General features: G+C 30.5%; 1 protein-coding gene across 1 annotated transcript; it reads left to right on the forward strand.

The window, feature by feature from the left end:
• Positions 1-2,050: 2,050 nt before the first annotated feature.
• On the forward strand, positions 2,051-12,328 carry LOC135963830 (RNA exonuclease 1 homolog). The gene is made up of 10 exons (XM_065515819.1): positions 2,051-2,346; positions 2,413-3,686; positions 3,858-4,044; positions 4,116-4,420; positions 4,487-4,589; positions 4,930-5,032; positions 10,636-10,928; positions 11,011-11,326; positions 11,564-11,823; positions 11,895-12,328. Exons 1-10 carry the CDS (start codon positions 2,196-2,198, stop codon positions 11,972-11,974), a joined length of 3,072 nt encoding a protein of 1,023 aa, XP_065371891.1. The 5' UTR covers positions 2,051-2,195; the 3' UTR covers positions 11,975-12,328.
• The last annotated feature ends 223 nt before the right edge of the window (positions 12,329-12,551 follow it).

Genomic DNA, 12,551 nt, shown 5'->3' on the forward strand with positions numbered 1-12,551 from the left:
TCCAATTGGACCAAAGCGGCAACGCTGGTAATAAGTGCCATAATATTTAACTTTCTCAATCCATGTGCCCCAATGTTTTAAAAACTCTAAGGAGAGCGTGTGTAATTTGTTGGTAAAAAATTGCAATGGATTTCGTAGCATTCATCATGTATGCAGTTTAAGATCTAAATAAAGTCGGCTTCTAAAATTTAAATAGAATTATCAAAAAACCTTACAAGGATTTGTTCTCATCCATTGTTTCGTCTATCGATATCAATGTATATATCTGTGGAGTTTGGACAAAACATCTTAAGTCGTGATAAGAAAATATCTTAGTTTTTTTATAATAAAACTAACTTTTCAAAACGCTCCGTTTACACTAATCTGCATCTTCTTACGAATATTAGTTTCTGAGATATCATAAAATAACAAATCAACTTATTTGGAGTTGTTGTTGATTTGTTTTTGACAAAACAACTTAATTCGCAAAAACTGTTGAATTTATCGATAATTATTTTATTAATTATCCTTTGTATAATTCTTTGAGACAAATAATAAAGTTCTTCAAGGACAAATAATAAAATATTGATTGATAAATTCAACAGTTTTTGCGCTCTCCTGAAAAATTAGAAAATTCCACTTAAGTTGTTTTGTCAAAAGTTCACAGATATGTTTGTATCTTCGTTAAAAAGTTGAGTAAATCTATTTATGATTTGAACACGAGATTTTCGATGGATCTTAATAATCAGAACATTTGTTGAATAGTTGTTTAAATATTAGTGGTAAACTGTTAATGGACAACCATAATTGTCTCTAACAAATTTGATTCTAAGTCGATCGGTATACTTTAAGGTGGGTGTTAGACTAATATTTTTAGGTGTTATATGGTGGTGTAGGGTATAATTAATATTTTTATAAATGTTATGAAATTTTTCAAAAATATGTTCAAATAAGCTTTAATAGGTATAGGTACTTTGCTTTAAAATGTATCTCGTTAAAACCGGTTAACCGTATTAAAAACAGGTTTGTAAAAAAACCGAAAAGCTAATCACCACTATTCTGTAAGTCGTTGTCGACAGCAAAAAAAATGGTACGTTTCGTCGATATCGATAACAATTGGTTACGATTGACAGAATTTCGGGTAAAACTACGTGACTTTGTGTCGCCAACGATTTACAGAATTGGGGTGATTGAAAACCGAACCCGTTGGAGTTTAGAAAAATAAAAAAAACGGTTGACCGGTTTTGGATACTCTGCTAGCCACCATATAAATGTCCTCCCTGATAAGTGTCTTAAATATTTCGATTATGAAATTATATTTATCATATTGTTCCAAGAACTGAATGTGTGGCTAATATTCCTTTCAGCTTTGTGATTGCTTTCTCTGTTATGATTAGCACGCAACATCGACGAAAAGTGGCTCTTATCTTATTATCAATTTTTTAGCGAAGTATGATTTTCGAAGGCCTATATGTATATAACTTGTAAAATATGTGAATTAAAGATTTTGTAATATACAATCACACAAGGCGTAATACCATGCTATTAAATATGTTAATTTCTAAAATTACCTTTTAATTTTAAGTGATTTTAGCATTTTTTTGTGTAGTATAATTTTTAAATATAATGAAGTTCTGTTTCACTTTATAAAGTGATAATTTTCTATTTTCAGTTATCAGGTCAGAATTTGTGCCAAACAATTAATTTTTTTATTTATTTATTTAATTTCAAAACCAAGTCCATTGGGCCAAATATGGCTTATATTCTACTCAACAACAATAATACATTTATTTAAGTTAACATTTTATTATAAGTTGGCAACACTATTCACAGAATTTCATAAAAAGGGGAAATTCAAAAGCAGCTGTACACATTGTTGATCATAAAAGTACTGTAAACAAAAGTTCCTTAACAAATACAAAAAAATAAAAAAAATATTAACATATTAAAAAAATAATTGAAATGATTACATACAACATTATTTAATATCATGCTTTTAATATCACTAATGACTAATTTTCAAAAATGAGTTTAGAATTAAGTTGGGATATATAACTCTATATTACTATTTTTAACAACTGTGTAAAGTTAGACTATTTTTTCACACAGTCCAATGCTTGTGCGAATTCTTTGTTTTTTTAATGTAATATTCTTAAAGAAAACTTTTAACATTTTTCAATTAAACAATTTATTTTTTTAATACTTTCACGAGGGTCATGTTACCCTCGACGGGTTTATTTAAAAGTTACGTATGTCCCTATTACGATGGGACTACCGCAACGAGTACACGTAATGACATTGAATCGGGGGTCACTGCGGCAACAACATGTCATCGACCCTACTGTCACTTTAGGCATGTTCGAAAAGGTATAACTGGAACTATACAATTTTTAATAAAGCACAAATATAACGAATGGTAACTTTTATTTTCAGAAGTTGTGGATAAGAAAACCATTGTGGCAACAGCAGCCGTGCAGCCTGCACCGGAATATAAGGCTACGCCAAAACTATTAGCTTTGCCTCTGCCGGAATTGCCGTTACCAACAGCCGTAAAGAAGAAAACAAAAAAGTTAGAATACCAACCAGAAAAACCAGCTATTAACGCTTCGCCGTCAAAAAAACGTAAATCTCTTGATTCTGTGCCCGTGTATATCCCAGCTCCCACTTCAAAGTATCTCGATGACAACAGCCAAGAAAGCGTTAATATAGATCTAGATGATTGCAATGATGAGTTAAACGAATTGACTGGAATTATCGATAATGAAGATTTGGGGGAGGCGTCTAAATTGCCCAATGACGATGATGAATCACGGGATTCAGTAGTAAAAGAAATAAAAAAAGAAAAAATCAGTAACGAAGATTCTAAAGATAAAGAAGAGGAACCAAAAAGGGGAAACAGCAACAGTGAAAGTTTGGACAGAGATAAACATAAACGAAGGGATTCGTCAACGTCATCTATTTCTCATAGTAGACACAAACATCACAAATCTTCTTCTAGGTCGAAAGATGGGACGGAAACATCTAAAATAAAAAAAGAGGATGATAAGCGGAAAGACAAAGATTCTAAACACCGCGATAGAGAAAGAGGCAAAGAGGATAAACAAGAACACAAATCATCATCTTCAAAACATAAATCGTCTTCATCATCCCACAAATCATCATCAAGGGATAAAGATAGTAAAGACTCGAAATCCAAAGTGTCATCTTCTTCAGCTTCGACAGACAGAAAACATCACTCTTCTTCATCTACCTCCTCTTCCTCTAGAACTAAATCTTCGTCTTCTAAACCGTCCTCTTCTACTACTTCTTCAAGTAAACATTCTTCAGCTTCATCATCTAGTGATAAGAAATCTTCAAAACAACAATCTTCATCTTCTTCAACTTTAAAGACTGAAAATACAGATTTGTTGACAGAGGACACAGCAATATTTGCTACCACAGAGGAGGATATTATGAAAGAATGTGAAATGATATATGATCAATTAGAGCAAGAATTTGCTTCTCTACATCAAGGCGGAGCGGCTAGAGAAAAGGCTAAAGTAGATGCAGAAAAGGCAAAGGAGGCATTAAAACGTAAAGCTTTAGATGAAGAAGATCTGTTAAACGCTCCCAGCAGAAAACGAGTTGCATATGAAAATGCAGACAAGCATAAGAATCATGTGCCGGTTACCGTATCCAAACCAGATCATCGAAAAAATGCTATGCAGGTATATTTAGTTTAGAATATAAAGAAACGACTTTGGGTTATTAGGCAATTGAAATTTTTCAAGAATTTGTTTAACGTTTAAACTGTTTTCCCACTTTATTTTTTCAATTCCACACATTTTAGTCTAAAAAGCAAAATTCTATGTAATCAAATATATTTCTTTCGCTCATAGGCAATTTTTGACCGCAAAGAAACAATTAAACGTAAACAAGAAGATGAGGCTGTGGCAGCCGCATCTGCATTAAGAGAAGCTGAGGAAAAAGTTCGCGAAGCAAATGAAGCCTTGCGAAAAGTAAAAGAAAAAACACTTACACCACTCGTACCAAAAACCTACTTAACACCACCCTCAAAACAAATAGGTTAATATAATAAACTTAGTAATAAAATAAAAAATTTTTTTAAATAAATTAACTCTATATTTCTTAAACAGGTCGCTCAATGATTGCTCCCGTTGCAAACATTATTGCTCTTGAACGAGCTAAAAAGAAAGTCGAAGAATTAAGAGCAGAAAAAAGACCAGCTTTTACTCCAGCACAAACCAGTAGGGCTGGCTCTCGAGTAGCTCACAAAATCACTGCAAAGGCTACTGCAACTGAGGCAACCAAAGAACCTAAACCACCCGTGTTGGAAGCAAATTCTACAAAAATTTCATATAACATACGTATGCAGTATTATGATATGATGGTTAAACATTGCCTGGCTATGTATCCAAATACAACTGATGCTTGGGAAAGGGTATTTTGTGAAATTACTTTAAATTATTAACTTAATGCTTAAATTTTAATTCGTCTCGTAACACAGGCTCAAACAGAAGAATTGGCGGCTTTTAGGAAATGCAATACTCCAGTTATTTATAAAAGTAGTGCTATGTTAGCTATAAATAAATTAAGAAAAGAAGCCACAGGTAATTTTTATAATACATACTGCAATAGCGACGCAACTCAAGATGTTTTAAGTGGTTAATAAAAACTCACCATTTTAATAAAAAACCATTTCACATTGCGAAATTTCAAACTTTAGCACAAATACACCAACGACAACACATGCAATATGTATTGTTGTTGTGTTTGTAAAAAATTTTGCAATTTCGCAAATGCAAAAATGGTGACAGAAATGCCATCTATAGTAGAAGTATCTTATTTGAAACCATATTTTTTGAGTTGCGTCGGTCTTGCTCTAACTAAACGATATTCTTAATAATGGTGCAATATTAAGTGAATTTGTCAATTATTTTTTTGTTATAGATTCTGGTAATAAACCATCAAATGCTAATAAAATAATATCTCATGAAGTGGTATTGGCGGGTAAATTAGCAAATAATACATCGTGGAGTGTACAAAAGAAAATGTAAGTTTTTAAAACATTTTAACAATAATCTTTATTAATAAAATAGAAGTGTATGATCATAATCGATATTTCATTTTCACGATGTCTGGATATTTTTTAACATTAAGTTTACTAGATGTTAAAATAATTTTTTTATTAAAACTGTCAGTATAAATTAAGGTTATTCTGACTAGACATTGAGAAAATATAACAGCGAAACAATTCCAAGTCCAAAACAACAAACTTTACAGAGTAATCATTTTCGTGATTGTTTGCATGTTTTCATATAGCTGTGATCAGTACCATACAAAATTCAAAATTTCGCAGCAATCAATAACAAAATACACATTCGCACTTTATACTCTAATAAACTACATGATTATAATACTCGTGAAAATATAGTTATTTTTGTCGACAGTCAGGCGTCACTTCTCTCACTGAGGGCATCTTCATTAGTCAGGCAATGTAAGAATGCTCAAAAAATTAAAGACATATGATCCTGACCAAGTTAATAATACTTTTCGAATATTTTATAAGGATGGACCTAGAAACACGGTTTAGTGAATCAATGGTACTATTTGTTTATTGTAATGGTACTCTTTTAATATTTTATAATAATTAACCTAAAAAAGGCTCACATGATTTTGAATGAGTTAAAATTCACAAAAGGTGACTTTAGTGGTACCTTTCTTTTGCATTTTCTATAATAATGGACCCAGAAATGTGAGTGGGAATACAAAATGTGGGTCTTTATGGTACTTTTTTATTATAATAATACGTTTCGAATGAGCTACAATGAAGCAATAAACATGAAACTAGAGACATGATATCCTGAATTAGTATTAATTCACAAAGGAAGACTTAATAGTAATATTTCTTTCTTCTAATTGGGGTAGCGATTAAAAATAGATTAAAATTAAAAACCGAAGAATAATTGTCGGTTTTAGACCTTGAAAAACCGCGTTTTCGGTTTCGGTTAAAACCGAACCCAAACTCTAATTCTACCCTTCACCATGAGTGGCAAGGGTACATGTATGTATGTTTGTCAATCCGTTTGTAATTTCTACATTTTTCATTTGCGACCACACAAAGTATATATATTCTGGATCGTTATAAATAGAGAAGTCGATATAGCCCTGTCTGCCTGTCTCTCAAAATGAAATCAATTAATTGCCTTATAATAGTTAATATTGTGATGAAATTGGACATGAACCAACTTTATATGAGGATATAATATAATAAGAAATTAATCACTCTATCAAGTTCTTGGAATTTAACTCATTCAATTCTCCATAGAAGGCTACATATTGATTGAGGGTATACAAGATTCGGCTGCTATTTAAAATCAACAAAATCAGCCCACAAATGGTTGAGATATAAGGAAAAAAAAAGGCGTAACCACTAAATAAAATATATTTGAATTCTTTTATTTATTTCAAAAACTTATTTTACTTTGGATGATTCAAAACAAACAATTTAGTTTTATTTTATTTGATGCTGTTTGATCTTACAAAAAACTTGTAAGAGTAAACACGTCAAACAAATATGTGCTAAAAAGTGGTTACTCTTTTTTGAGCAAATATTTGCCATGTGGGCAATTCCGCGAGAATCGCTACCACGACTAAAAACACAAAAACCCTTGAAACTTTTTTTCAAGATGATTTGAATAGAAGAAAATAATAAAATGTTACTATGTGAAAGTATTTAGATCATATTCCAACAAAAATAATAGTTTAAACTGATTATATTTAATTTTTTAATGTTTTAGGCAAAAATTGCGGCGAAAACTAGGCTTCCAATCAGTGTTGCCAATTTTTGGTGAACAAAAAGGGCTAAATACTTAGAAAAAAAGGCTAAAAACGGCTAACATTTTTTAATTAAAAAAAAATACATACATTTGGCACAAAAAACAACTTAGAATGTTACATTTGGCTATGCCGAATAGACCAACAAAAATGTATGAATATAATACACGTTCAAATGGAAGAAAATAAGAATATTTATTCCTGTATGATGATCCTTAACTTAAAAATAATGTAATATGTGGTGACACGTATATCATATGCAAAGTGCTCCTAGGCAAATTTTTTATATGAAAGACAAATTATGTACAAAGTAATCCTTTGTGATATGGCAAATATGCCTCTCATGTAATGCAGAAAAAAAATTTGCCATTAGTTAGTAAACGTATCAAAACTACGGTAGCAAAAATATTTGATCAAAATATTAGAAATCACGGGTGTGGCATGCTGTAAGCATAAATATTTAATTTTGGAAAAAAGTTAATTATTTATATTTGATCAGATATAATGATCATAGCTAAACTATTATCGATAATGAACTGAATTTTTCTTTCTAAATTGGTTGGATTGTAGTCATTGAAAACGGCATACATGGCATGTATAAGGTGTTATAAAATATTTTTTAAAGTACTATATTTACGTCAAATTTTAATTTTAGAGGAACCTAACCTTTAAGGATCAAAAAATAAAGTAAAAAGTATTCTCTTTAACACTATATATAATTTTATAAACACCCGGACCCGGCGTAAAATATTAACAATTTTTATTCAAATAACGCCAATTTTCTCTATAATAGTTATGGCATTTTAATTTACATCTTTGTAGTCGCTTTTATTATACATGCTTATATTTATGAGTCTAATATATGATTTTATGACCATTTAACTATGGGTGTTCAAGAAGTTATCTGTACATTAAAAAAATACAAAAATATCTCAATCGTTGCAAAAGTTACAGAGTTTTGGCCGTTGAAACACAATTCTGAGCAACCATGCAAGAATATTAAATATTAAAATGCTTGGGCAAAAATTTAAAGATATAATATGGAAGGTTCCAACAATTTGTATGTGCTTAAATTGTTTACTGGTTCAAAATTTTTAGTTAATTTTGTCTAATATTCCTGCCAATTTTTTTGAACAGATTTTACTAATTTTCAACAGCAAACATTTCAGATCATTAGAGTAAATATATAAGTTTTTTTTAGACATAAAAATGGCTAAATGAAAATAAAAAAGGCTAAAAAATTACTAAATGCTAAATTAATTTTTTTGTGGCTAAATAAGATTGAAAAGGGCTAAATTTAGCCAGAAAAGGGCTAAATTGGCAATACTGCTCCCAATTAGCTTGTAGTATGAAATGAATTTGACTCTGATGTTTTATTTTGGATAACAACATTTCGAAAGAACTTTTTATTATATTAAAATATAGTACCCTCTGAATGGAACAAAAGACCAAATTATTTTTCAGATACTCTTATTTTGGCAAAATCTATTCCACTCTATAGGCGTACAAATGTCACGTACGATGATATGGAATTGCCCATGTGTGACCCTACCTAAAGACATTAATATAGACAATATGGGTCAAAATCGGGAAAAATATTTTTTACCCGATTTTTATACCCTTCACCTTAGTGTGAAGGGTATATATAAGTTTGTCATTCCGTTTGTAATTTCTACATTTTTAATTTTCGACCCTATAAAGTATATATATTCTGGATCCTTATAGATAGCGGAGTCGATTAAGCCATGTCCGTCTGTCTGTTGAAATCAATTTTCTGAAGACCCCAGATATCTTCGGGATCCAAATCTTCAATAATTCTGTCAGACATGCTTTCGAGAAGTTTGCTATTTAACACATTCGCGGACAGTTAAATTTTTCATTGTCTCATTGTGGTGCATAGTCTATATCTTTTGATTAACTGAAGATATTCAATCCGGGATTGGAGCGAAATCATTAGAATCAAGAGTGAAGTAATATTTAGTCACATTTTTTAATAATTTTATTTAACGGTTAATACCGTCATGTCCCAGCCATAATATCAGGTTGGTATCACAGGACGCGACGGGAAGACCCGTCTTGACGGTATTTACCGTCTTGTCCGGGCCAGTTATTCTAAATGTGCCTAATGTGACAGTGCGGGATATGCCGTTATTACTTAAAAGCGATGTAAATGTAGATTACAAACTTTATTTTTACTAAAATTCAAGATGATTAATAGTTTTTAGATAAAAAGTGATACAAATGAATTTAAATAAATTTAAAATAAAAGTTATGATACAAAAACAACCAAAATAATTCATTTATTTAGAGTAAAAAGTTAAGACGGAAATAGGGAAAACCTATCATAACCATCATTGCATCTATGCCTAAAAGTAGCAAAACGTGCCTTTCGAATTTAACTTACTAATTTCATAATTATCTTTGACGTTCTTGGACTTCTTGGAGTACAATTTTTATCAACATACATTTTCTTCCGCAGTTTGTTGAATTAAAATTGAATTGAGATACTTCTGTTGTGTTTTCAAACCAATCCTATTCGAACTCTACCTCAGGACAAGGCTCCTCATTTTCTTCTGAATCTAAGCTATTGTCACAGTCAGCATCAGTACAATCGATTAAATTTCCACTATATCTTTCTTTATCATTTCTGAGTATTGAGACTGAGTAGGTTATCCTTCTTTATCTAGGACTTCGTTGCAATTTTCTTCATCTGGCTAATAATTTGGTACTTCGCCATCACTGAATGGATCACTTACAGATTCTTCGCCAGAATCTATTTCTTCAAACAGTTTAAAAACTCTACTTCTCTCTTTGCTGTATTGATAAATTTTTCCTGTAATCATTCCACAGAAAAAATTATATTTCAATTCAAACATTTATCACATGTTGAACTGGTTTCAATTATTTCATAAGCTCTGTTCAATAACTAAAAGTTGTTACTAGTTAGTAACAATTGTTACTGGAAAAGCGTTCATTAACTCAAAAAACTTGCAAGTAGAGAAAAAATTAAGAGCGTATAAATTTTAGAGAGTGTTCTCTCGTTGCAAACTATTACAAGTTCTATTTGGAACTCGTAATAGTTAGCAGCTTATATTTCAAATGTATTGTATTGTAGAAAATGTGAGTATTTATACATTTTAAAAGGAATAAAATAAGAAAATTGTGTGTATAAAACAATTGTTACTGGAAAAGCGTTCATTTACTTTTTACTATTATTGAGAATTTAAGACAGTAATTTTGTAAATTTTGATTTTATTCTCTCGTTGCAAGTATTTACTGGGAAAGTAAATGAACAGACCTATAATTGAATCAAGTATTCCTGTGCTCAAAAACAAAATTTTCTGATATTTTCTATTGAATTTTGAGTTTTGAATTTGATAATTTTGACAATTGAATATACAATTTTCGTTATTGGCTGAACTTTAAATACAAAAATTATCTATTCAATAATTTTTGTATTTAAAGTTCAGCCAATAACGAAAATTGAAACATTTGACGAAAAAAGCGTAACCACTAAAAAATTTAAATTCTTTCATTAAACCAATATTTATTTAAATAAACAAATTTCATTTTAGAAATTTTCCATAGAAAATTCTGTTAATCACATGATTTTGTATAGAGTACCAGGTGATTTTAAATATAAAGTAGTATCCAAAAATGTACTTTTCCCAAGACTGTTGTGAATTAACTGCTGTCCCGATTTTAAGTTTTCCCTACTCACCAAAATAAAAAATGAATTCATATAAAACTAAACTTTAATTTTGGCCATCCTAATATACAAATGTATGCTTCTAAGTTGAATTTGTTCTTCATTTACAGCAAAAATGATGCATCAGCAGGTGGTGAGCCATTTGATAAGTTATCCAGCGATAAAGCTTATGACATGGTCTATGATCTACGATTAACCGAAGAGCAACTAGTAGCAAACGGTTATCCCAGGCCAGGCAAAAAGCCAGGTACAGCAAAAATACAATGTACAAAACCAATGCGTAGACCAAATGACACCGAACGCTACTGCGGCCGTTGTGGTAAAGTATTCAATCTACAAATGTACGATGAGGTGTGTGTGGACGAGTGCAATTATCACCCCAAGGGTACAGGATACAGAAGAGGTTTGTTAAACAAAAAATAACGTTTATTGTTAGAGAAATATTTCATTTTATGTTTCTTTATTTTATTTTTTACTCCTTTTAGGTTTTGCTGACAATCATCATCGTTGCTGTCAACAACCAGCTGGCACACCAGGTTGCAGTTATGCCAATTATCATGTCACTGACTTTGTAGATATGGATAATCTTACCGGCTATGTGACCACCATTGATAAGGCCGAACTGCCAGATGGCACAGAATATGTACCAACGAAAAAGGATATTTATGCTTTAGATTGTGAAATGTGTTATACCACCTATGGTATAGAATTGACACGTGTCACTGTTGTTGATATTAATTCTCGGACGGTTTATGATGCTTTGGTTAAGCCAGATAACAAAATTATTGATTATAATACTGTGTAAGTTAAAAAACACAAATATTTTAAGAATGTATTTAAATTAATTAAATATTTATGGAGCAAATGTTGAAATCCGGGGATTGTTTCTTTAAAAATATTACTTTAAATATTAACATCAAAAAGAAACTGAAAGGGAAAACCTTTTTCTTTAAATATTGTGTTCATATTAATTTCAACTTAATAGGTCTTAAATATCACAATCGGTTTTTACATTAACAACACTATTTTGTATTTCAGTTACTCTGGCATAACCGAACAAATGCTGTCAAATGAAACTCGTACATTGCGAGATGTTCAAGCGATACTAATGTCTATGTTTCACTCCAAAACTATACTAGTCGGTCATAGTTTGGATAGTGATTTGAAAGCATTAAAATTAATACACGATGTAGTTGTTGATACCTCTGTGCTGTTTCCACATAAAATGGGCCCACCCAAAAAACGTGCACTTAAAACTTTATGCATAGAAAATCTAAAAAGAATTATACAAGAAAATGGTAAGAAAAAGTAATTCAGTTTCAAAAAGACACATTTTCTAAAATGTATGAATTTCCTTGTTTTATTTTAGAAGCCGGTCACGACAGTGCTGAAGATGCTGAAGTCTGTATACAATTAGTGAAATTTTATTTACGCAACAAAATAAGTTGAGAACTTTTCTCAGGTACCATGTATTTTTCACAACTTTGTTTCATTGTAAAATTTAACAAATCAATCATTGCTTTTCTTATTTTTGCGAACAAACTTAAAAGATTTACCCTAATTTCAACAAATTATTTAGAAATGTTTATGCCTATGAACCTAATTACTTATTCCTTATTTGAATTTTTTTAGTTAATTATTATTTTTATGGATTCTCAGTTACATTCTTCTTTTTTTCCATTTATTTTTTACAATAGTTTTTAGTTGCCTTCGTAATTTTTACGAAGTTCAGAAATGATCTTTAAAACGAATTATAAAATGAAATATATAAATAAATAAACATTAAAAAATGTTTTAAAATGATGTCAAGTATTGTTAATTACTTTTAAAAACCATTTTTTTTAGATAAAACTTCAAAAGCAATTGCTATTTTTGTTTTCAATAAATTTACATCATACTGAAATAAAAGTCTTATTTGACTGAGCTAATATAGGACAATAATAATAGCAAAACTGTTGGTTTTGGCGAGAATTTCACGTTCCAAAGAGAAAAGGTGAGTGTTATATGGGGGTTATGGTCGATTATG

This window comes from Calliphora vicina, chromosome 1 (genome assembly GCF_958450345.1).
Source record: "Calliphora vicina chromosome 1, idCalVici1.1, whole genome shotgun sequence".
Classification (NCBI taxonomy): domain Eukaryota; kingdom Metazoa; phylum Arthropoda; class Insecta; order Diptera; family Calliphoridae; genus Calliphora; species Calliphora vicina.

Coding starts and splice junctions, on each gene's coding strand:
- LOC135963830 (XM_065515819.1), top strand. CDS start 2,196: ATGTTACCCTCGACGGGTTTATTTAAAAGTTACGTATGTCCCTATTAC. Junction 3,687..3,857: donor ATCGAAAAAATGCTATGCAG/GTATATTTAGTT, acceptor TTTCGCTCATAG/GCAATTTTTGACCGCAAAGA. Junction 4,421..4,486: donor CAACTGATGCTTGGGAAAGG/GTATTTTGTGAA, acceptor CTCGTAACACAG/GCTCAAACAGAAGAATTGGC.